At 51.6% G+C, this 25,473-nt stretch overlaps 1 protein-coding gene across 2 annotated transcripts in view; it reads left to right on the top strand.

The window, feature by feature from the left end:
- Positions 1 to 25,473, top strand: part of SRGAP2 (SLIT-ROBO Rho GTPase activating protein 2) — a 69,315-nt gene that overhangs the window by 6,974 nt on the left and 36,868 nt on the right. For both annotated transcript variants that reach the window (XM_088526911.1, XM_088526912.1), the window contains exons 2-3: positions 13,143 to 13,335; positions 20,597 to 20,759. In XM_088526911.1, coding sequence (XP_088383037.1) covers positions 13,143 to 13,335; positions 20,597 to 20,759 — 356 coding nt within the window. The remainder of the gene's footprint in view (positions 1 to 13,142; positions 13,336 to 20,596; positions 20,760 to 25,473) is intronic.

Consider the following 25,473-nt stretch of genomic DNA (forward strand, 5'->3'; position numbering starts at 1 on the left):
GCAGCCTGCCCAGTTGGAAAGGATGTGTGTTTTATTTTTAGGAAAAGTTCCTCAAATGAAGAGCTAACCGGGCAGTCGTATGTGCTGCGTTTTCTGCTTTTTTATTGTTCAATTGTTATTTTTGGAGGTGACAAAATGGCCCGTCCCCGGCTGGGCAGAAGCAGAGAGTGGAGATGGGGAATACAGGGGACCCCCCGCTTAAAACTCAGCGGAGGATGCGGAGTACAGGAACAAACACTGCCTGAATGAGTGAAAGCCTGGGCAGCCTTGTACTGGATTGCTGAGATGTGTGTGGGTATCTCTTCTTCTGAGCCCTCTCTCGCTCCTTCATTTATCCTTCCGACTTCTGTGATAATCATAATGGGATTTATGGCGCCAGAGTCCTCGAGTCTATTTGAGACTGGGATAGAAAAGGGAAAAGCTGCAAAGATGATTCCTGGGGACGTTTTTTGAGGACCCAGCTCCTTGCCGGTTCCCTTTGGTCCGGGCCTTGGCACGGGTTGAGGTTAGGCCGGCCGTGTTTTTCCTGCCTGGATATTGGCAGCGCGGCGGTGACCGCGGTACGGCTGTTATTACCGGTGGCAAATTGGTTAATAGTGTGGTTAGTCCAAATAAACTCAGAGTGCAGACCGTGCCTCTTCCCCCAGCTAAGGCAGTGCTTTCAAACGCCTCCTGGAAACCCTGCTCACAAGAACGTGGGTTTTTAGGTTTAACCTGGGATCTTTTGCTCAGCGGGGCGATGCTCTCTGCATGGGCAGCAGGCTGGGCAGCTCCTGAGTTGTTTCGTTGGATCTTTCTGGCTTGCACAGAGGCTGCTTCAAGCCCTCCTGCTGACAGGGTTGCTCGAGATGAGCTGGGAAGCCCCAAGAACAGAGTCTCTGCGGGAAGTTGGGTATCGGGGGCTCCCTCGAGAGTTGGTTGCTGCTTTCTCCTCTTGCTCGTGGGCTCCTCAGTTGTGTTTTTCTAACGTGCTGCTCATACGGAGCAATCTGCAAATCAGAAATACGTTAAATGTGTTTTAAAGAGTGAGAAGTCGGTGCGGATGACTCAAATTTCATCTTTTTTAGCTCCCGACTCAAGCTCATTCCCTCTTGGTAGCGATGGAAATGTCACCAAATGCTCCCGGTGCCGGAGGAGCCGGAGGAGCCGGGAGCGGCTCTGCCAGGGGCAGCCGGTTCTGCCGCCTCCGGCCGGAGCGGGAGGATGAGGATGAGTCATTCCCTGCCCCGCTCCGAGTGGGAGCTGGGAAGCGCTAGGGGCTCTGCCCGGCTGCAGTGGGAATTCAGCCCTGGCTCTTGCAGGTGTCGGAGCTACTCGGATTGAGGCCGGGATTGGCTCATGGAGTATTTGGAAGTAACTGATTTTTATAGAAATAATGAGAATACAGTTTTATCTCGTGAACAGCGCATAACTCCGTGAATAGCTATGAAATCTTCGAGCTGTGCGCTGTGTACCTAGGAGAAATGTCCTTTATTGCTACTGCTTTTGCTCTTCTGAATTCCTTACAAACGATAGAAGTAGTGAGCGTTGCCTTGGTCTTACACGTGCGGCTGGAAACTTCTGCTCCTCACTTCTGAGAGTGACTTGCTGTGCGATTTTTGCCTGGATTGCTTAATTTCCATCATTTTAATCAGCAGAGGAGCAATAATGACTCAGAGAGCATAGGGTCTTTCGCGGTAGATCAATAGGAAATTGCTGATTTTTGGATCGTGGCGGATACACCAAGATAAATGATTATGATTGAGATATATTTCTAGGAGCAGCTCGCTGTACAATCTCTTTCCCTTCAGTAGCTTTCTTGGCCTTTATTTACTTAACCAGGTTGCATATTGCTCTGACCTACATTGAGGAGCAGCCAGCTCCCGTTTGGAAAGTCTCAGCGTAGAGACCGTGCGCGTTGTCATCGTGGAACTTTCCTTCCTTGCGTTGTCGCGCTTCGGATGGCAAATATTTCTGCGGCTGTTGGGGAGAGCTTTGAAAATCCAGCGCTTCCCAAGGCTGCGGGAGCTGCGATTTCCCAGATTGTGCCGACGCTCCAAGGGCCGCTGGGTTTACCCTTTAAATAGCTCTCCGATGGTCGCCTGGATAGGAGGGGACACAATGCGGCGGGTCCGCGCGCTCCACGCTGCTATTCTTGGAGCACAATAGCCGGAACGAGCGGCCGCAGCCGGAGCCGCGTTCCCGATCCCGGGAGCCAAAGGGCTTCCCGGAGCTCCCGCTGCTGCCCGTGCATTCGTTTTGCTGGAGTCATGGAGGTAATGAAGGAAAATCGCTGCAAAGGGACTGGTTTTGAAGCAGGATCGCAACATTTTGCTTGTTTGGGCTAGTTTTTAAGGCTCCCCAACAGTCTGTATCCGTTTCCCCCCTGTTGCTATAGGAAGTGATGAGGGTTTGGAAGGCGAAGAGGACGGTGTTTGCAGAGATACTGAGTCAACTTAAGGTCAAAATATGACTCTCGATTCCTTTTTTTAAATATTTCTACCCTTAAATGCACACTTCTACTTACAAAAGAAGGCTGTGCGATACGTGCATTTCTCCCGTAGAAGCCCCCAAGCGCTCGGGCTCCGGGGGAAGCTGCCGGAGGTGAGTGAAGTTCATCCCGGCCTTGACTGAGGTCTCAACTGGGTCTCCCTGGTTTTGCTGACTCAGCCAGCCACGCTGTCCATGAGTTAAAGCCTCATTTTCTTAAGGACCAGGGTTTTTGACTGAGTAGACCTAACTATTTTAGAAGAAAGTGGGTGGTTTGGAGCCGCTTTGGTGCAGTTTGCACAATTTAGGGATCTGTGCAGTGATTATGTGACTTCTGCAAGAAGCCTCAGTTCCAAGGGCACATGGAACCGTATGGGTCAGGTAAAGAGAAAGTGGTTAAGTGACTACATATGACAAAATACTGCCTTGTTAGCTCTAGATGCAGGACTGCACTGCGTTTCTCACAAGATACGTGTTCCCTGAAGTGCCTCTTTGAAGTCTCTTTTCCTTAATGACTCTTCTTTCCTTCACCTTCCCTGGCTTTAGAGAAAGAAAACAGCCGTTTTGCAAATTAAACTTAGCTCCTCCTGGCTTTAAGAAGTCATAAGAAGTCAAAATTGGCAGTTTTTTCATTGATAGAGGCATTTCTGTGCATGGTGCTATACTGTTACTGTCCCCTCCTGCAAGCCTTGCACATCGCGTAGCTTCGTGTCTGCTGAAATGATGCGTCTGGCACCTGATAATCCCCATTGCTCCACAGCACAGATTATAGCTCTGTGTCTAGCTCTGTACCTGACCTGTTTTGGTGATAACTGAACTGGGACTTTCAGGAATATTGAGCCCTGCAGAATAACTGGCCAGTGGCCCCTTCTGGGGGTTCGGATGAGGAAGAGTCTTGCCATGAATGGTCTTTGATGCAGTTTTAGAGAAGAGGGAACTGAAACCTCTTCTGTTCATTCTGTCTTGAGTATATTGTGAAATCAAGGAAAGTACAAACTAATATTAAAATTTAGGAAGCTGCATATGCTGCAGTAAAAATGAACCCTTTGGGGGAAGCGTGCGGTGGTTGATGGCAGGTACAGGTTTTGCTCGGGGTGTTTCTGAGGCTCGTGCCTGTCCGCACAGTCGTGGGGCTGAACTGCAGGGAGAAGGGCTGAGCAGAGAGGGGATTGAATTAAAACGTCCCCGCAGCTGCAAGGGAGCCTTTTGGAGCAGGGTGGCAAACTGGGGTCCTAGGGGGTCCTCAAGGCAGTGATTGCCTTGATTTCCTTCAGATGAAGTGGTTTCCGTGCGTTTAAAAGGGTATTAAAAGCAGGGCAGCCTGTCGCGGAGGCTCTCCGGTCCTCCTGGCTTGCAAGGAGGGATCCTGCAAGCGCCGGTGCCTTCTGCTCATGTCATTAGCGCCGGTGCTGCAGCACAAAGGGGTGGCAGCCAGCGGTGCCGATGCCGCAGGACACGGCCGGAGGGCGCTCTCCATCCCGCCTTATCCGTAGAGGCGGGAGGAAGGACGGTGGGAACGCGCGGGGCTCCGTGGCCTCGCACCTAGAATCCCCCGGGATGGGACGAGGTGCGAGCGCGTGGCCGATGGTCCAGCTGGGAAGTGATGCGTTTGGGCGAGAGGGATAAAGGAGCCCTGAGCAATCCCGCGGGAAGCGGAGTTTGCTGGGTGGAAGCTGGGAACTTCGCTGGTTGCTGTCGGGAAGGAGCCAGCAGGGATACCCGCTCCCGAAGAATCCTTCCTTCCTGGTAGGAAGAAACTGGGCATAACGTTGGGAGTTGGAAAGCAGCTGAGGAAGGTGGACTGGTCTGTCCCGAGCCACTTCCATATGGGACTGTGTCGGGAATCCGGCCACATCACGCGGAAAATGCCTGGATCCATTGGATGCCTCTGCGGGAGCGCGCTCGCCCTGACCCCAGCGCGCTCCGGGCTCTCGCGTTACGAATCCGGACGTGCTGGCGTTTGGAAAGATAAGTTGTAAGTGGATCCCGGCGGGATGCAGCTTTCCGTGCTCTGTCTACTTTGAAAGATTTTTCTGGCAACCTCTTAGCACATTCGGCAGATCGTTTTGTGTAATTTTGTCTGGCAATTTGCTTCCAAATGCTGAGCTTTTTTTAAAAAAGAGAAAGCTCCGGTCGGAATGTTTTGTCCAGATGGTCCCGCTGTGAGTCAGCCCGCGCGGTGCCGGGTCCCGCCTCGCCAGGGCTGCCGCTCTGCTCGGAGCCGTGTTCTTGGGAAGTCGCATCCATCCTCCTTGGAAGCAGGAGGAGCCCCCTTCAACTGCAGCCTTGGCTGCTCGCTTCCCGCTCCGGGTTATTCCGATGGTCCCGAGGAAGCGTCGCGTTTCGCATGGCTACATCCACCCGTCCCCATTCCCCAAAGTGGGATCTCCACTCGCGGAGCTCGGCCGCTCTCCTGCCTTTGGAGTTTCCACCATTAGTTCCTGCGTTTCACTTTGCCCACATTTATTGTGGACTGAGTACGAATCAGTCTGCCGATTGAGATGGTTTTAGGGTTACCTGGTGGGCACCTCATTTTTATTCAAACAAGCCCTCATCATCAAAAAGAGTTTTCAGACAAATACCCTCTGCCTTACTGTGGGTTCTCTCACTTTACAAATGCGTCAAAGTCGCAACTTTGTGGCATTAGCGATCTGTGTGTAATGAGGAATAAAAGAAAATGTGATGGCTTTTGTGTTGGTAGTTCATGGCTGATAACAACTGGGCTTTAGAAGCTACCTGAGGTGTTATCAACATACAGATCAAGTATAAAGAAGTTTTGTTGGAAGTTGTAAATGCAAATTTTGGCCTTTCAAAGGGCAGCTGGAGAGATGTCTCCAAGTGACCCAAACTTGGCTTCCCAGCCGTGTTGGGAGTGACAGGAAAAGCTGTTGTCACTTGGAAGCTCCCCCGCTACCTCCTGGGCCCTGTGCAGGGCTCCTCACTGTCCAGGCCTGGGGTGAATTCCTCACAAATCCGACCAAAGAGCTGCTTTTGTGGTTCTATTTCCATTATGTTTCCTTTCCTTGGAGGTGGCTATCTGTGTATGAAGAGCAGTGCTCCAGCTGGATTTCTCCTGTGAACTCTCGGGACTGCTTTATCCCAAACTTTCGTGTCGCTCTAGCGATGCATCACTTGGGTTTTACATACTGGATTTGCTTTAATAGCAGGTGTCGCTGCGTTGAGGAAAATAAGAGGACACTGTGGAGGCAGCCGGCTTTGTCATTAGCGTCCACTGCTTCCTCGGGCAAATAACCCGGGCCTTTTTGATCCTGCTGGAGTCACCCGCGAGATCCTGCCACGGAGCTTATTCACCTCCCCTGGAATGTCTAGGCTTAGTTAATAGCTCTGTGCAGCGATCCGAAGCCGTCAGAGCGGCCGCGGAGGCTCCGTGGGCTGCCCGGATCCCGCCGGCCGGGTGGGCCGCGCGCCGCTCCGGCGGGAAGGCCGCGTTTCCCTCATGGTGCTGGCGCCGCGCGCGCGGGGCTGCTGGCCCGGCGCCGCCGAGCGGCTCCTCCACGAGCGCCCAGGTGGGTCCCGCCTTTCCGCGCTGCCCGGCAGGGACACGTCCCGCCTGGCCCGGGAGCTTCCCGAGCCCGGGAATGGCAGGGAGCGTTCGCGGTATCCGAGGAAAGGTGTCGGTTTCCATGGCAACCGGGAACGGCAGCGCTAAGCTGAGGGCGGCTTGCGCAGTTCCGGAGCGGCTCGGTTTTGAGGAAGAAGCCTGGCGCCGTTTGCTTTCCTCGTGTCCGAGAGAAACAGCCCAGTTCCCCCGTGTTGGGGTCTTGGTGTCAGCCCGGATCCCAAACTGGTGTGGATATTGCTAATGCGGTTAAAACCCTAAAAACACCCTTCCTGCCCATGCGTATCCGGGAATCCTTGTGCGCGAGCCATTCCGAAGTCGGGTTTGCCGTGCGCGCTCCGAGACGCTCCCCCTTCCCTCCCTCCTCTTCCTCCACCATTTGTGCGTGCTGACGTGTTAGCGGAGGGCAGAGGAGGAATCCGGGCCGCGATGGGGTAGATCGGGTGTTGATCGGCCCGGCTGCATCTATAGCTCCACGACAGAGTCACCGGGGGAATTTCCTTTTGTCGAAGGGATTAAAACCCATAACTCGTTAATTGCTGCGTTTGTTCCAGCAACTTTATCGATCTGCGAGGCGCGTTCCATGTTACGATGCATTAAGTCGCGTGGCCGCTTGCTGGGTTTTTCTCCCTGGCCTTGCCCCGATGTCCCCGGGGACTCCGGCTAGGGGGAAAGGAGCCGTTTGCCGGGACCCCATGTAGGAGTCACTCCATGCCTTGGGCGTCCATTGATTTGGGGGTTAAAGTGGAATTCCCAAAACTCTTGGGGCAGGTGGGACTTCAACCGCCCAGGGGTGTTGGCTGAAATGAGAGCGATGCCGCGACCGACGTCTTCCTCGGTACAAGAGCGAGTCTCTGCAAACGGGGCTCCTGCTCGCGCGTGTCCCGCTCCCATCCGTGCGGCTCCGGTGCGTGCGCAGGAACGCGCTCTCCAAACAACGTGTCATGTGCGGTGCATTTAATTTGGGGCTCCTAAAGAGACTCGAGGCAGTAAGAGCATATGGTGAATGCCAGAAATAACGATCACGTTACCGGCTGCTGATGAATAATGCAGTTCAATTTAGTGCTGTTCCACCGTGAAAATAAAATCCTTGCTATCTTTGCAGCTAAAATATCTCCAAAAGATTTCTCTCTTTTTTTGGGAAGGCAGAAATAAGCAGCCTTTTCACTTCGGATTTAATCAGCACTGGTAGATGAAATCTCTCCGTTCCGCTCGGCGGGAACAAAGAGCCGTGTCAAGTCTTGGGCTTCATCTATTGCCATTAAATAGTTCCTGTACCCTACGTAGTGGGCAGGGAAAAGGTTTGGAAGGAGCCGTGGAGCTGAAAAGAATAACTAGTTCTCAAATAAGTGAAGAAAACATTGCAGAAACCTTGGAAAGCGGTAGGAAACTGAAGAAAACTGCCAGAGTTTGGGGCCCTCTCTTCTCCTAACCCCAAAGTTCAGGGCTTTGATTGGAGTATGGATCCGTTTAGGGAACAAACAAAATGAAGGAGCGTTTCGGTGGCACCCGAATGCCTCCGAGCTCCCTGGGGCTCAGTCCCGTCGCTTTGATGTGTGGTTTGGGGAGCAGGAAGAGCGTTTTTGGCAACGGCAGGATGCCGTGTAGGCTCTGGGTTTGTGGGCTCGGAAGGATCAGAGAGCTCCTGTGCCAGGTGAAACGCGGTGGCTTTTCTAAACAGAGAGAATGAGCTCTGGGCTTCGTTAGGTGCGACAGGAGCGGGAGGGTTGGGGTGGAATTTACTTGTCCTGCTTTGACACCTGCATGTGGCATGTCCTGGTGCTGGGATGAGGGGCATAGGGAAGCCTTAAGGAGCATCCAGAAGTTAGGAAGAGAAAAATTAATAAAAAATTGATGGTTGATTTAAAAAAAATCTGTTGCTTTGACAGGAGAGAATCTTCTTCTTTCTGCAGTAAACTCAGGAGAAAGCTCCGAATAGGCAGCAGAGGGACAGAAAAACCCCAACAGCCAGTGCTTGGGGAGCAGGAAAGCAAGTGCTAAAAAAAACCCGCCCTTGCATTAAAAATGTTCAGCTAGTGTTTTTTTGTTTTGTTTTGTTTTTTTTCTTCTGCTTTGTGCACTGTTAATTTAATCACCGCGAATGAGGGGAATAACTATTAAAAGTTGTGTGTGGAATATATCATTCCCCAGGAATCTCTTTGGATACTGAGCACTAGAACTGATGCAAATGCGTTGCTTTTGTTTACGATCCGCGTGCCAAACTGATTTTTTTAAAAATCCCTTTTTATTGTTGCACTTATTACTGTGTAAATCCATGCTGCAAACCAGTGATAAAACGTCCTTTTATTACTTATTCGTAGGATCTCGCAGCAGTCAAAGCGTAGGCAGAAGTTGGAGATTTTTCTTCTCTGATGTCATCTGGGGTATCCTTTAACTGAGCACAGACAGGCTTAAAATACTGAGAAACTTCCTGTAGGCAGAAGCAGTTGTAACGCTCCTGCCTCTTGCATGTGGCTTGCTTTGTTTTTTACTTATTTGAAGTATGTTGATTAGACTGGTGTTTGTTTGGAATAAACAGTCGCTGAGCTTGGAAACAAAATATTCCCCGATGCTCTTGGGCGTTTTATTCTCGCTGCGCACTGTGGATTAGTTATAAAAATGAGGCCTTTGGTTGCCCTGGCCCATGTGGGGATTTATCCGTGTTCTGCAGAGGAGATTGGGACAGCGAATCCCTGCATGGGGTAATTCAGTCTATATCTGGTTTTTAAACATCCTCCCTGAAAGGTCGGCAGCGAGGACTGTGTTGAGAGAGACTCGCTTGGTTATTGCGGTAGATAAAAACACCTAAATATTTCATTTGAATTCTGCACAGAGTAGGTGCCGCAGCAACCTATGTCAGGGTGTTGAATTGCTGAATTTTGAGCATTTGCTGAACAGTTTTGCAGGTCTGAAGCCCTGCCCGAGTTTGCAGCCTGCAGGTTGCAAACAAAGCCCTTTTGCTACGGGAAGGCAGCAAACGCCCCGAACTGCAGCAGCCTTCGGGGCTGCTGGCCAAAAGCCGCTTAAAATCAGGAGATTTCCAAGCTATCCGTCCTGATTGCAGTGTTATACAGCAGCATTAAAGGAGAAGTCAACAGCCTGGCTCTTCTAATGACACTTTTATTGTGACTGGAAAATCTGGGAGGCCCGAGTAATTAGCGATGCAAATATATTAAGATGTGTGTATGAAAATAATGCATGGCTGTCCCTAGTATTTCACTAAGAACTAGGCTTTCTGTTTCCTTTTGCTTTTAAGCATGCCTCAGATGGTCTTTTTACTTCACTAATGCTAAACTTCATGCATATATCTTGGACGTGGAAACGATTTTATCATGCATATATTAGAATTTTAGCCGCAAATGTTTATAATGATATATAATTATAACTATAAAGGGATTTTTGTCAGTGTGGATTGAGAAATATTAGCGTTGGGTCATACTCTAAAGAATACCCTGTTTTTTTAATAGAAAACTCACCTTTTCCAGGACATGCAGTTGCTGACATGAACCTGAATCTCCGGGCTCTGCTGTTAACCAGCAGGCTGCATTTCCTCCTCTTATATCATTTTCATTTCAAAGCCTCATTCTTAGATTTACAAGGGAGATTTTAAGGCTGTGATCAACAGTGTTCTGCTAGCAGTGCATTTCATTCCATGGAGTTCTCCCTGCTACTGTATGAAGGTTTTTCTAAATCACAAAACCTCCTGGCCGTAGCCAGAACTGCGAAGGCTGTTGTCTGTCGTTTGTCACAGCCCTATTTTTAATCATTTTTAGAAATGAGACTCTCTTTATAAAACCATGAAATCTTTTGCTTTTAGACTACGGCTGTTCATGTATTAACGGTAGGGAAATAGGAACAATTCCTAGCAATATGCTGGGAATACATTAGGTAACCGGGAAGACTTTCTGAATGTTGTTTGTACCTGTAAGAGGCTTTAACTTTTACTCCCATCTGGAGGGTTCGGGGTTTTTAGTCAACAGCACCAGGTTTTGGTGCCAAGGGGACGTTTTGGTCGCTTTGGGCTCCCCTTCGTGCGCTCCGACATCGGGTTCTGCTCGTGGCGTTGGGCGCTTGGAGCGATGGTGGCTGGCAAAGGCCTTCAAGAGCGTCGAGCCCAGCCCTGCTCCGTGCGGCCTGGGCTGCGCTTGAGGTTTTCCAATGTGCTGACTTCAGCCTTCCCATTCCTGCTTCTCCCCCGTCTCCCTTTGGCTTCCCTGCACCTCCTGTTTGTGTTTGGCTCCGGAGCGTTACCAGGGGAGGACCCCGGCGGCGCCCGGGCCCGGCCGCCGCGGCGGGGCCGCGTGGGCGACGCTGCCGCTTGATCTGGGCGGGAGCCGCGGGTTGGTCGCTCCGGTTTGTTGTCATCCCACTCTTTTCCCAAGCTTGTCCTCTTTTTAAAGGGCTCGTGGCGTTTGGGATAGCGGTGGGAACGGCTTGAGCAAAGCAGAGATACGCGGCCGTGCAGCTCCATCCTGAAAAGCAGCCCGGGTCCCTTGAGCTTTTCCTGGAAGTGTGTGGTGGGAAGGCCGAGCCTCCCTGTGCTCTGTCCTGCTGTAGCACTTGGAGACAGCTTTTCACCAGGAAAAGCTAGACCCTGGGCAGGGAGTGATCCCGCTGCTCCGAATGTCCAGGACAGGAGGACTCCTGAGTCCTGGTTCATCCCTGTAGCTCTGTGACCCGCTGAAGAATGAACAATTTGCTACAGAAGCATCTCTCTTCCCTATTTCTACACCTTTGGTTCACAGGAGGCTTAAAAACTCTAAAAAGGAGATTTTTTCCTATAAATTCTTCTCATAGAGGCTGGGTGCTGCAGAAGAGCAGGACCTGGCCTGTGCTCCTTGGTGCTGGTCTCCCTCAAGATGCATCATCGAGTACTAAAGAGCAGGAGCAGAGCTCAGTCGTGTGGGAACTTCGGTAACTTCCACAGTGCAAAACACGTATGTGCACACACATAGCCCTATAAATTCTTGTAAATACTAAAATCCAGAAGGCTACGTTTATATAACTCGCAGTAGAATCAGCGAGAGGGAAGGAGATGCAAAAACGAAGCTCACGCTGTGCAGCAGGAGGTCATCCTGCCTGTAAATAAACTGAAATGACTGCTAAGCTGTGGAATAAGCTAAAACGGATCGGGAGGTATGAGGAAGAGCTGAAAAGCAGAGCGGGAGACCAGAACAGTAAAATGGTGCTACAATGGGTAGGGTAAAAAATTAATTTCCTCTCCACTGCCTGCGATTATAGCTGTCTGTCTCATAATGACTCAGAATATGGCTCTTTAGGACAGCAAATCAGGGATAACTGGCACTTACTGGGGCACTCGTGTCTATGGAGAGCTGGAGTGTAGAAATAGTCACTAATAGTCCATCGAGAGACCAGTTTTGGGGATTGCTCTGCTGATCTCTGACCCGTCTCTGCCTGGAATTGGTGCAGATCAACCAGATTGCAAAAGGTGATAAACTTTGTTAGTTTAGGGCTAGGACCGTGTTTTACTCTCTCTTTCCAGGAGTCTTTTGGGTCGGGTTAGATGCTGCCTGTCGGGAGCATCTTTAGTGCCCATTTGTAAGCAAACACGTACATTTATTAGAAGGAAGTGACAGCAGATGCAGGGAAATCCAAACGATTCTGAGCTGCAATAGAAAGAAAAATATACATGGAAGGAATTTTCTTTTGCTATTAGGGACCTTTTAATTATGCAGCAATTAAACACAGGAGCCAGAATGACCGTGGGGGCACCCTGTAGCGCAGGGCAAGGCTTGATGTGAGAGGGAGGATGCTCGATGCTTAATCCCAGTTCCACCACGGGCTTCTTGTCCTTGCAGCCTAATGACCTGTGTCAATTAAAAGATGCGAAAGCAGCGGATTCGCCATGAAAACGTGTTTGTTGTGACTAGAGCCCTACAAAAGGCCCTGTGTGGTACAATGACCCTCAGTGTGTCGCGCGCTGCCTTTGCTGCGCCCTGGTATGTCCTCGGAGTGAGGCTGAAAAAAACCTTGTGCTTGTGTAAGCAGTGGGAAAACAAGCAGGCACTTTATGCTCGAGAAGGCCCCGTAAAGCCGCAGGAAATTCCTGCATTCTTGATCTCATTTTGCGGCGCGTTTCTGCAAGATGCACGAGGTTGCCCCCCCTGCAGCAGAGCCCGTGGCTGAGCCCGGTGGCCTCATGCAGACCCCCTCAAAAACCAGGGCTGATTTGTGACTTGGAAGGGCAGAGGCAGCGTGTTTTTAGTGAGGAGTCTGTGCTATTTCTGCTTCGTTCTGTTGCACTGTTTGGCCACGAGCAAATTGCCCCCCATTTGCAGTCAGATGAGGAGATGAGCAGCCCATCAGAGAGGGCCCAAGTGAGAATCTTGCAGCGTCTTGAAAGCTGGTGGTAAAATGTGCAAATACAAATAGATAGCTCCAGTAATAATTATGTTTAATAATCACGTTAACACTTGGACTGGTAGCTGCTTTATCAGTCTTGCAAATAAAGAGGCACAACTTGCAAATTTTTTTTTCTTATTTTTTTAATAGCAAAATCATCTTTCTAGGGCTGCATCCCAAGAGGAAGATGTATCATTCTGGTCTGCGAAGGGGTGTCTTTTTCTGCTTTGATGGCTGGGTTTATAGAGCTGCACAGCTGGAGACACAGTCACTGACTGAATCATCCCAAACCGGCGCCTTTGGGAGCGCCGCAGCGCGCGTTAACATCTTGTTTCTGCATCAGCAAGAGCCTGCGAAGGAATCCGATAGAAATTCCCCGGCGTGACCCGCTGAGCTGACGTGGGGTGTTGCAGCGTTCGGTCCTGCTTCCAGCCTGGAGATTCAGTACATTTTTAGGCAATGAGCACATCTGCTTAGTGCCAGAAATGCACTTGATGCTTGTAGCTGGTGAACCTGGAGGGGTGACGCTTTCCGTGCGCGTCCGGACACCCCCCTCGATGTCCCATGTCACTTTCCTGCCACCCCCGCATCGCTTTCTGTGCATATAGTTGCTCATAATGGGGCTTTGCCATGTTACTAATGAAAGGATTTTTTTTTAACCGTATAGAGAGCTTTGCGGTGTTTCTCTAATGAGATTTCGCTTAATCTTTGATGCTTTTGTTCGTTGCAGAGATCCGCGCCCAACTGGTAGAGCAGCTGAAATGCCTCGACCAGCAGTGTGAGCTCCGGGTGCAGCTACTGCAGGACCTGCAGGATTTCTTCCGCAAGAAGGCCGAGATCGAGATGGATTACTCGAGGAATTTGGAGAAGCTGGCCGAGAGATTCCTCGCCAAAACTAGGAGCACCAAGGACCAGCAATTCAAGTAGAGTATTTGCCCTTCGTTTTTATCCTTTTTTTCTAAATACGTGGTGACACGTGTAGGAATGCAAGCGCAGAGCTGCTGTAGTGAACGTAGGTATCAGCATTTGCATGGATTTCAGAAGAAAACACTTCCCAAGCTTGCTATAAACACTGAACCTAGCCTGGTTGCTTGATTCCTTTTGGTAATTCCTGATAGGACCAATGTTTCCAATAGGCAACAGTGATAAAGAGCTGGCACAATATAGGAGGAGCCATTTATCTTGGAAAGCCAAGTTGGACACCTCATTTGATGGTCAAAACCAGGACTTCTTTGGATGCCAAGTGGCTTTATTCAGGCTTCTTTCCTCTCACTTATCTTCCTCATCACTTAAACTGCAGAGAAACAAGGCCAGTAGCGCTTTTGGATAGAGCTATGATTAAAAAAGCTGACGGGGCTCCATTAAAACTGTCTTAAAAGATGTCTTAATTGGCAGTGAATCACCCGCTCAAATAGAGGAGCGTTGTGATCCGTGTCAGGTTAGAAGACTCTGTGCTCTGGTTCGCTGCCTATCCTCATGCTCCCGTTGGAAGTGATGGTCGTTTTTATGGGATACGGAGGACACGGCAGTCCCATTGCTGGGGACTGCTCCTCACTGACAAGCTGGTTGTGTTTGCAGTAGGAAATGGCCTCTTTAATAGAGTTCTGCTGCAGGATTCTCACACTGCAGCTATTCTCTGCCCTTTCCAGGGGTATTTACATTAGCCACACCTGCTTGAAACGTTAATTAATGGTGGGCCTGGCGGCGCCGCGTTGGTTATGCCCTGCTCACGAGTTCAGCCGCTCGAGCCGGGGAGGCTCGTGTGGATCTTGCTTTCGTGGAGGCAGAAACGCTGCGTTTTGCTGCCGATTCCTGCCCGGAGGAAGGGGCTGCCGTGCAGGGAGCTGATCCGGGGGGTCGGCTCCCCCCTGCACCGCGGAGCGGGACGGGGACCGGAGCGGTGCCCGCGGCTTCCGCGTCAGGGTGGCAGCTGGGGACACCACCAAAAGGCAGCCTGGGGATGTGAATCATCCTCGTTTTGGCTGGATTAGCCTGTCCTTTGCCTGACACGATCCATCTGGATGTGCCTCCACCCACAGTACAGTGTAGCTGTGAGCTTCGTCTGGGGCATGCCGTGATTTTTATTTTCCCTCTGTTTGTGGGTTACTGTATCATGCAGCAGAGGAGGATCAGCTTTCCTTTATACCTAGAAACCCTGTTTGGGAAAGCCATTAAGTATCACCGTTTTAACCTACTTTTTGTACAGCTCTGGTGTAATTTGCTGTAGTTCTGTGCTTAAAGTAGACATGAAACGACCAGAAATGCTTTTGCTTTGAGCTTTTAGCTTGGGAAAGAAGGTCGTGCCTTTTAACTGAGTGTCCTGGGGGCAATATCACAGAATTTCTGCATTTAGATTCAGAAAGGGCTCTTAGGCCCTTTCCCCAAATGTTCTGGGCCCCGTTCCTGAGCCTCGCTTTCACCTGGCTCCAGTCTTCCCTTCCAGTGATTTCGCTCACGTTAGCACTTAACTCTGTGTGCTCGAAACCATCACACAAGGGCATGCACCATATGAAGTGCAAGGCTGAGGGTGTCTCAGCAGCAGCACTTCTTCCTTTTCTGTGTTTTCGCAGGCTAGATTTGTCTTTGGGAGCATCATTTGGTTTGCTTCAATGCTTCCAATCCAATGTTCCCCTCCAGAGAGGAGGCAGTTCAGAGCCTTGTGGATTTGGGCTGCAAAATCACCACATTGTGTCTGTACACAGTGATTTGCAAAGCAACTAAATCATTTTTTTTGCTAGGAGAGATTTCTGAGCCCTACTGATTTAGAAGGAAAAAAATAAGCCCCAGGAGTGACCATGGCTGTTGCATTAGGCAGGATGTTTAGATGCTCCCTGGGGTTTCCCTGCCACCTCTAGTCCTTAACTAATAACACAGTACTGTTTCCTAGCTGGTCAAACGAGTCATTTTCAGATAGTTATGAATTCAAATGACACTTTGCCATCCCAAGCACTGCTCTGTGTGAATCCTGAAGAGTAACTTTCCTGGAATCCTGTATTTTTTAGAGGCTGAAGCTGTAGCCCAGGCTGGAATCCCCGAAAAGCCCCTCTGAGCTACGGCAGCCGTCGGAGCTGTGCTCCTGAGCACTCTGGTATTACAGGACTCCAAGAGATGTGCACATGCTGGTGGCTACTCTGTAATTGCGTGGCTCTAACCTATAAATATACAGTAATAGCACGTTCTTTTGATAACATAGCAATTACGTTGGAAGGTACCATGTTATTCAGTGACTGCTTACCATGTCACTTGCAGTTTTTAGATCTCATAACGCACTGTCAAGGAGGAAATTTGTCAGGCAGGAACGCTGTAATTTGCATGTCCTTTCGTGCTCGGTAGCTACCGTGTAATTGCCGAGTTACTCCAAATGCCTTCATTTAAGGGAATGCTGTCAAGGGGAAGAGGCTGCAGCTTGACCCTTGGAATTAAATTGAGGAGCTCTCCCCACCAGGCACATCCAGGCTGGCTTAAAAGCAGCCACAGGACAGAGTGGCATGAGGCTTGTGGGGGTTTGCAGCAAATGCCTCGCACAGGTCTTTGCAGCAAGCTGCAATAGCTCATGCTGCACCTAAATGCTGCCTGCCCATTGCACCGTCTGATGCTGCCTGCACCCGAGCAGCTCAAAATGATTTACAGAGGCAGGGGGCTGTTATTCTCATTTGCTATCTCCAAAGAGTGGGAACAGATTGTTTTATCCAAGGTGACATATGAGCTGATGACAGTTGGATATGACCCAGGTTCGACTCGCTTTTAACTACTCTACCATGGCCGTTAGACCAGCTCCCTTTGACGGTGGTTTTCCTCTTTTAAAAACGAGTTTGGAAATAGGACAGGCTATTGAAGAGAACATTTGTATAAAACGCATAGTTAGGAAGGCTTTTGGGGATCCTCATGATAAATAACACTCATAGAAGATGTAAGAAGTGGTAGTGGGGAGGGAGCGTGTCTCATAGCCTGGGCCTTGCAGCCCCTCTTGTAACAGGAGTTGGTCGGTCAAAAGTTGAGCGCAGTCATCGCTCCATAAAAACCTGATGGATTTAAGGCCTCGTGCGTGGCTGTTAAATCAGAGCATCCGTTTCTGCAGGTCTCAGCGCTGCTGTGGGCTCCGTGGGCTCCTCGAAGGCAGCGCCGCCAAGCAGGGGGTCACCTCTAGGGACGGCTCTGGCTGCACCAAAACGTCTCCTTTTGGAAAAAAACACTTTAGCTTCCAAATTCTGACCCGTTTTACGTGTTTTTTTGTTCTGGAGACATTTGCCATCCCCAATAAATAGTTAACAGTATAAACAGCATTGCAAATCTTGAGTAATTAATTTAAAGGGAGGAATTTAAAAAAGAAAAACAATGCGAAGACGAGGCTATTTTAAGGCCATATTTTAAATTGGGAAAATCTGTGGAAGCAGGATAGCGAGTAGCAATTGTCAGCTGGAGCGCAGGATGTCCAGGATATCCCAGCATGAAATTCAGCTGGGTTTCTGGCAGCCCGTGCCTTGAAGTGGAAGATGCAGGATCAGTCTGGCAACCTCCAGGCTGAGCACTTGTAAACAACAGATGTTCATAACTAAAATCTTTTGGAAGAGGAGGGCAGGGAGCAGCGTATATGTCGGTGCTTGCAATTCACAGCATTTGCTGCAGTTAGCATGGAGCAGTGTCAGGGAGACGTGAAGGGGAAGCCAAGCATTGGTTTGAATCGGTAGTTTGCAGAGAAACTCAGTTATTTCCTCAAAATTGGAGTGATCTATTTAAAGTAGAGATGGCATAGGCTATGGGGGAGGTATAAATGTTAATTAATGTGGATCAGATGGGCTTGCACTTGTGTGGGGTTTGGAGGGAGGTGATTCAAAAGAAAAAGTAGGTTTTTCTGCCCTGTGTTTCTTTTTGATGTAATTGAGTAGAGTTGAGCTTGGAAACCTTGCGGGTGTTTTCCACCCTATCAGCGATCCTGGGGTTGTTCTGTGCTGTGTCCTGTGATGATAGCTGCTGTTATAGAGCAAAACAAAGTTGAGAGCAGTGTGAGCAGCTATGGAGAGCAGCGAAGCTCTCTGCCTTGCCTGTTCCAGGCCATGGTGCCCTGCAAGGGGCTCTTGCAGCAGCACCCGTCTGCAAATAACTTCCCTTCTCAGGCTGCTGGAGCATGTTTGTATCCACAAACTCTTTTTAAGGCACCTTTCCTGTTGCTACCTCGGGGTGCAGCCTCCCTCGCAGCACACGGTGAAGCGGATAATACATCCCTGCTCGCCTGCGAGTTCCTTGTCCCCATGAGTAATTTAATTAAGAAGTTTCACACGCTCCAGCTCCATCTTCTCCTCTGATCTGTGGAGACCAACCGACACCTTTGAAGTGGAGGCTGCCCGGGACTCCATCGAGATAAGGCCCGAGGAGCACCGAGCTGCATTCCTTGTGGTTCCACAAATCCGTGCCCGGCTTCCTCGTCGTGCATCCGCCCCGGTGGCAGTCGGGCTGCCCTAAACGCCCCGCGGCGTCGCTGGCATCGCACGGGCTTCCAACCCGCCCCGAGAGCGGTGGGAACGCGGCAGCCCGTGTCGGACGCTGCTTCTGCACGGGAACGGCTGCAACGTGGGGGAACTCCCAGAGTTTTGTGGCGCTCTTGTTGGTCTCGATCCCCAGGATTTCAGCCGTTCCGGAGCATCCAGACTGCGGAAGCGGCGCTCGCACGTGCCTGGAGCCGGCAGTCACTGTCATTTGGGTTTTCCTTTCCGGTCCCTTGTCCGTAGTGACAAGGAGTTGGGAGCCGGGTGTTTTTGCCACCGGAATCGCTAATGCCAACGGCACTTTGCTTCTCTGCCATCTGCTCGTGGTTGTGGCCGAGCCGGAGCTGCTGTCAGCACGTGTGTAACCGGTGCTCGTGTTGGGAAAGCGGCTGCCCCGCCGGGGCCTTGGCAAGCGGTGCCCGCCGGCGTGAGCAGTTCGGGAATTGCCCCCTTTCCTTCCTGCTGGAATCGGGTCCCCTCGTCCTCCTCCTGCCGGTGCCGACACGCGACGGGGACGATCTTTGCATCTTGCTCTTGCTGTCAAAATCCTGCGGTGAAGACGTGAAACCTGGGCAAAAGCAGGAGGGAGCACCCGGACCGGGCACCCGAGGGCTTAGTGCAACCAGGAGGCCCTGAGGAATTGGAGGAATCGCAAAGCAGATTCCTGCTGTGAGGAGCAGCGAGCTGCGCTGGCCGGGGCTGGGGACAGGAGCCCACGGTGACAGTGCCGTGTGCGGAGGTTGTTTTCTCCTCCCAGGTGGCCTTTCCTGTTTAACCACACGGAGAGCATCGACAACCCGCGTGGCGCCGTGGGACGCGAGCAGTTTTGCCCAGCATCCTTCCCCGGCTCCTGGTATTTGTGCTATGTGCCCTGGAATAGCTCCGGGCGCTGCGCTGCCGCAGCCAGGACAGCTGGGAATCGCCCGCCTGCCTCTCCGGTTTCCTAGCCCGGCTCTCCTGATCCGTTCTGTGCGCTCCCAGCCCCTCATCCTTGCACTGGCAGTGTTCCCAAGGGAGCTGGAGCACGGCCGGGAAGGTGTGGGAATGGCAAGCCCCAAGGAACAGCCAGGCTCTGCTGTTGGAGCGCAGCGTCACATACGGGCCGGCGCTGGGCTGCAGAGAGAGCGTTAGCCCCTGTGGAAGAGCCGGTTGTTGCCCGCATTCCTTCTATTAGTGTTATTCCCAGAAGGTCCAGCCGTGGTTGCGTGTCCCTGTTTGCAGCTTGCCCGTCCCATGCAGGGCAGCAGCAGCGGCCAGGGCTGGCAGCGGAGCCAGGAGGGCCCTGGGGCTCATCCGTGTCTTTGCTCCTGCTGCTCCTCCAGCTCGTAGGCCAAGGTACAAAACCCATGGGTGTCCTGGGGATAAAAGGGACAAAGCAGCCGAGCGGTGGCAGCCCCGGCAGGGCCCTTCCCCAAGCGCTGCCTGCCCGGCCCCTCCGCGCAGCCGGGTCTGCCGGGCCAGATGGCAGCTCGTTCCGGGCTTGGAGCAGCGCTGCCGCTTGGAAGAGCTCCTTGGAGTCGCTGCCATCCTCCTCCCCCGGCTTTGTGCTGGGAGAAAGTCGGGTTTTGTTTCTTGTTTCACCTTAGAACAAACCCCCCTAATTATATTGAAGCTTGTGGCGGACGCTGTCACCCCCGGTGTCGGCAGAAGCCGGAACGTGCGGAGCTGAGCCCTGCACGTGTCCTTGGGGGCCCGGCCGTGCTCCGCTCGCTGCAGGGAGCTCCGGAGGCCCCGGAGCTGCAGCGGAGCCGGCAGGTCCTGCAGGTCCGGAGCAGGGCGGCCCGCTCGGCACCTGGCAGCTCCAGGCCCGCACGGCGCTGGGTTTGCATCATTCCTGCTGGTTTTGCCCGTGCCAGCAGTATCCGCAGTACCGCAGGCACCACAAAGGGCAATGTTATCTCCGAGGGAAATCTCTACCCTCTCCCGTTTTATTTTCTTTCTCCTATTCAAAGCACCGGAGCTTCTCTGCCCCCTCGCACACGCTGCAGCCCTTGGGGCAGGCCCCATCACACAGCAGTCATCTCCTGTGCTTGCTTTAAAGAAAAAGAAACACGTGTCAAAATCAGCTGTTTTGGAACTGTTCTTTTTTTCCCTCTTTAAATTATGCATATTTTGCTGGTGATGCAACCCTCAATGCCATGAGAAGGACAGCAAAAGTCTGTTTGGGCTTAATTCTTTAGTGACTTTAATAGCGTCAGATGCTGCTTGCAGCAGAGTTCACTGTTCTTTTAGAAAAAGGATATTTCCTTTTTCTGTGGAAATTACACCCACTCCTTTTAAGGGGAAAAGAATCTGGTACAATCTTGTGCAATAACTGAGTTGAGCTTTGGCCTTCCAGCAGAGATTGGAGTTGCTCTTTCTGAATTATTATATCTGTGCTTAAAACAAAAAGGGGTAGTAGCTTTTTCGGACTGCGTGCACAGGGGGAATTGGCCATGGTGGGAGCCCAAAGGTGGGAATGCAAAGCCCAAAGATGGGAATGTCGAGTTTTATGTATGGATATTGCATGCTCTTCTGCTCAGGGTGGGTTTAGGTGACTTGCACTGGTTGCTGTCCTGCACGAGCCATCCCGTTTTGTTTCCCATGCAGATGCTACGTGGCTAAATGGATATTCCCTGATGCGGAACGCGCGGGACGGATTCATTCCGTGTGCTGCGGGTGAAGCCCCATCCAATGCTTGTCTCTGTTTGCATCCCTGCAGGAAGGATCAGAACGTGCTCTCACCAGTCAACTGCTGGAATCTCCTGCTAAACCAAGTGAAGCGGGAGAGCAGGGATCACACCACGCTCAGCGATATCTATCTCAACAACATCATCCCGCGCTTTGTCCAGGTCAGCGAAGACTCGGGGCGCCTGTTCAAGAAGGTAACGGAGCGCGACGCCGCGTGTCCTTGCCGAGACGCCGGGTTGCGGATGCAACTTCTGGTGGATCCGTTTATTCTGCCTGTTCCTAATGTCTGTTGTTGTGGGTAGCTGTGCTTGACCTGCCTCAGCTCCTTTCTGTAATGATTTCCTTGTTTTAGGATTTTCCTGAAAATCTCCAGTGGAGATTCAGTGGGTAAATCCAGGCCACATTTTCACCTCCTAATCTGCTTAGTGTTGACAGTTTATAGAAGCTTTTTGAAACATTTATTGAACAATCAGAAATTCTCCCAAATTTTAATCCTGAGTGCAATCAAGAACAACTCTCCAAGGACAAAATGTTGTCAGCAGTGGAGGAGGAATTGCTGCCTAAAGGAAAAAAAGAGGGGAAGGGGAGGGAGGAGAGGGTTCCTATCATACAAAATGATAGAGGAATGATGGATGTCCTCCTCTGGAGAAAGGATAAAATGCAGCTAAGGTGCTTTTGTGTTCATTTTTTCCTCCCTCTTTCCCTCTTCCCTTCTGCCTTGATTATGTTTAGGGGAGAAAAAAAATAAAAAAGCTAGACAGTGTGGGAGGATGATATTTTTTATTAAGAATCTTCTTCCAGTTGAAGAAACGTGATATGGAAGCTTTGAAAAACGCCTGCTAAACGGTGTAAACTTGTCCCTGTTCCATTCCCTGCTCCCTGTCAGGGTGTAAGATTTTGGAAATGGTAGAGATTTCAGCACAGGTAATGTCAGAGGAAAGGGAGTGCAGGGTGAGTGGGGTGTCTGAAGAGCTCTGGGGCTGTTCAGCCTCGGGGCTGCAGGAGATGGGTGAGGAATTGTTCTAATACAAACTGCCTGGCAGGCTGTCCTACCTGTGCTCTTGCCTTTGGTGGCTGTTGCTGTGTTAAAAACCAGTCGTGTGAGCGGTGTGTGTCTCCCTCTAGAATTAAAATCTGCTTAGGAGCAGTATATGGAGGCCCCATTGGCTTCTCACTCTGGTCTTGGCAGCACCTTGACGTGTCTCGAGGAAGCAGACTCAGATGTGTTCAGCACCTCTGCGCGGCGTCGGTGCTGAGGAGGGTCCGTGTCCCGGTCCAAAGCAGCGCCCGGATTGATTTGCCCCCTTGCAGCAGCTTTTGGGGGGCCCTGGTAGCTGAGGTAAATTCTACAATTAAAATGAGTGCGAGTGTCCCGTTGTACAATGCAGATTTCCTGAGTGGTGTTTGGCTATCAGGAGTGTGGAAGAACATGGAAGGGTTGCGTTCTGTCTCCTTTTTATTTGTGTTTGTTTAGTTTCATGTTGGGACGTTCCTTAAGTCAAGGAGGAACCTTCTCTTGAGCAAAATTGCAGTAGGGCCTCCCCGGCCCTTCGAAGCTTTCTGGTAGCTACACTGTGGTTGATCAGATGCCAATTCCTGTAATCCTTTCGGAGGGGAAGCCTTGGAGTCGGAGCGAGGAGCGGGTCGGCAGGAAGGGCTTTGCCAGGGAAGGGCTGGCGTCGCAGCTCATCTTCGTTCTCGGTTCCTTTTACAAGGAGGCTCTTGCCCTGTTTGTTTTGTTTTTAGCGGTAGCGTTTTAATCAGAAACCAAGTCAAGCTTGTGCTTTTCCACTAGAATCTCTCACCTTCTCCAGCCCAGCGAGAGGCATAAACTGGTAGGGAAGCTGCTACGGGCTAGAACACAAACCCAGCATGATGCGTTTGCACAAAATACTGCAGAACAGGTTTATTTTCTGTGTTTTTCCAAATGTTTTACATCCCGGGGTGGGAGCTGGGTCTGCAGGAGCCTCTCGGGCAGTTGGTCTTCCATGGCGGGAAGGGTCCCGGCCAAGACGGAGTCTCCCGCGTTGCTCTCCGGAGCTCCGTGGAAAAGCAGCGGGTTGCAGGCCGGGGGCAGCAGCGCTGGCGCTCGAGCTTTGCTAAAAATCAAGGACCTTGGGCCGTCGCAGCGGGATGCCCGCGTTCCTTGCGAGCTTTGGCCTGTGTTTCCAGTCCCCGTTTGCAGCGGGGCGGGAAGGGGGCCTGGCCGGGCGCTGCCGAGTGAAGCTTTTCCGCCCGCGTTGCAGGATGAAGAGATCCCTTTCCCGGCTGTGCTGGGATGTGAAGGGTCTGATTTGCTTGGACACGAGCTGGAAACTCGCCAGCCACTTCAAAGGTATCTCTGCTGATAAGAGAAGCCGCGCGCTGCCAAAGCCAGCGAGCGCGCCGTGTCGGATGTGTCCCGGATCCTCAGCCTTTCCCGGCGGCCGCCTCTGCTCGCCGCCTTCTCCCTGACCCGAGGGATGCTGCCGGCACGGGTCTGTGCTAATTCCAGGGATGCGAAAGGCAAGTGGGGAAATAAATCGCCTCTCTTGAGCCGATGAAGCCAAGGGGGAAGTGGTGGGACGGTCCCGGTCCCGGTCCCAGCCCGCCTTGGATGTCGGCCTCCCTCCTGCGCGGCCACCATCACACACACCTTGAGTCCTTCCTCCTCATCCTTCCGAAGCACGGCCTTTTTATCCATGGATTTAGCAATCCCTATCCCCCTCATCGCTCCTCGCTCTCCCGCGCGCGCGGCCGGGGTCGGCTCCGCTTATCAGCCTTCCCCGCCTGCAGATCTCGCTCTTTTCGCAGGGATCCGCGGTGTTATTTACACTCGTGTCGCCTTTGGAGAAGGCTCTTTCATTTAATATCTTTAATCACTCTTTCTGTTGTCTCCAAGAGTTCCTTAGAAGCAGACTGACGGGTTTTGTTCGGATTTAAGGAAAATAGATACAGTTTTCAAAAGATGAGGATTAGGAAAGCCTTCCTCGCTTCGTGGATTTTATGAACAAACTGTCTTTTTTCGGCTTGACAGATCTTTACCTCACAAAATAGCCAAGCGGTGGAGAGCTCCCAGCTCTGTGTGCTGTCCCTGCAGGCAGCACCAGCAGCTTTCACTGCCACGTGGGTCCTCTCTGATCTCCTCATTTCCACCCCAGTGTTGAAGACCTCAGAGAGTTGCCCCGAATCCCCCGTTGAGCCTCCTCTTCACGCTCCTTAAACAGCTTTCCCATAAAATCCGGGAAAACCGGAGCACGGAACCGCTAGCCGAGACTCCTCGGGGGGTTTTGAACCCACTGTGGAACTCGCCCTGATTTTGGGTGGGTTTCGTGCCCAGTGGTGGCTCTTCCTTGCTGTCACGTCCCCTCTCGCACCGTGTTGGGCCCCGGCTTTTAAAATCTCTTTTTAACCAGCCCGGTGCTCCTCGCTTTACGCTAGCGTAGCAAATTCAATAATGGTATTTAAGGAAAGGAAACCTAGAAAAAGGGCTGAAAACCCAAACTGTCAATTTTGAATTCTCTTCCTCTTTAACACCTTTGATCGTGGGGGAAAAAAACGCTTTATTTATCTACCCATGTACAGCACCGTGTTTGATGTGAAATGAAGAATCCACGATGAGCTGGTTAAAAGCCTGCAGTAATCAAGGAAGAAGAATTATTAATTCTCTGAAGGGGTCCCTGCTTGAGCTGACCTACATTGCAGCTGCAGCGCGGCTCGCTCGCTGCATCGGGGCTGGAATAGCAGCAATTTAAAAACGTGGCACACATGGAAAAGCCTCGTAGGGACAGGAAGCGCCCTGGCCACGATGCCGCTTGCTTGTATCGACTATATTGCCGTTTATTTGTGTTTTCCAGGCCAAATCCCCAGCACGCCGCTCGTGTGCAGCGCGGGGGCGGTTTGCAGCGCTCTGGTAGCAGCAGAGGGGACCTGGTTTGGGGCTGGATCCAAAGGGCTGTGTTTCCCTGCTCGCAGCGTGTGGAAGGTGCCCGCCGGCCTTGCTCCGTGCTGCCCATTCCCGCATTCCCATTGCAGCCCCTTCCGCGTGCCGCTCGCTCGGCAGGTGAGGCCAGGCCCGCTTCGCTGTAGGAATGAGGACCCTCAGCCATAAAATTGCCTGATTTGCTGGGATTGAGCGCCTGAAGCCCAGGATTTAATAGCACCAGCACAGAAAACAGCAAAAAAAAAAATAGGAGGAAAAGGGCAGGGGTTAGTCGGAAGCAGAAGGCAGTGGTGAGATGTGGTTTTATGTAGGAATGGCTTTTTTGGAGTCTCCCATTTTTGCTCTGTGGGGAAAATTCCTTCTTTCTCATGCAGTGTTGAAATGGAATTTAACAAATTGCTAGTGGAATTAGTGGAGAAAGTTCAAAACTGCAGCAGTGACTTGAGTGGGGCTGGGGATGCCTAATGGGTCCCTGTGCTGGAAAGCAGCGGTCCGACTGTCCCCCAGATCCGCGGGGACCGCGTCCCGTCATGGGCTTGTTCTCCTCGGGTTTCTCTAAGCTCCGAGAACTCGGGGCTGTAGAAGAAATCCCTAAAGAGCCCCCGTTCCCTAGGGCTGGGTGAGGGTGCTGAGGACTTGCTCTGCGGAAGCTGTGGGAGAAGGTTCTCCAAAACAGCGTTGGTTTTGTGAAACAGGGATGGTGTCACTGAAACCTGCGTTGGGTTGAGGAGGATGACGGTCACAGGATGCCCTATCGAGGATCCAAGCGTTTGCGTGGGGGAGAATGTGGAAATGCCCCGTTGTGCCTGTTCCTGCATCCGTATGGAATTGAGCCAAGCCTGCGGGAAGCTCACGAGGAGGCTGGTGGTGCCTGAGCTCAGATGGGACCTGCTGCTCCGAGCAGTCGCGTTTGGGCTTGGAGGGCTTTACCTGGCACGCGCTCCCCTTCGAACCCCCGAGCCGCGGCCTCCGGTTGGACAAATGGA

This window comes from Tinamus guttatus, unplaced genomic scaffold (genome assembly GCF_059628265.1).
Source record: "Tinamus guttatus ecotype Peru unplaced genomic scaffold, ASM5962826v1 Tinamus_guttatus_pri_ptg000259l, whole genome shotgun sequence".
Classification (NCBI taxonomy): Eukaryota; Metazoa; Chordata; class Aves; order Tinamiformes; family Tinamidae; genus Tinamus; species Tinamus guttatus.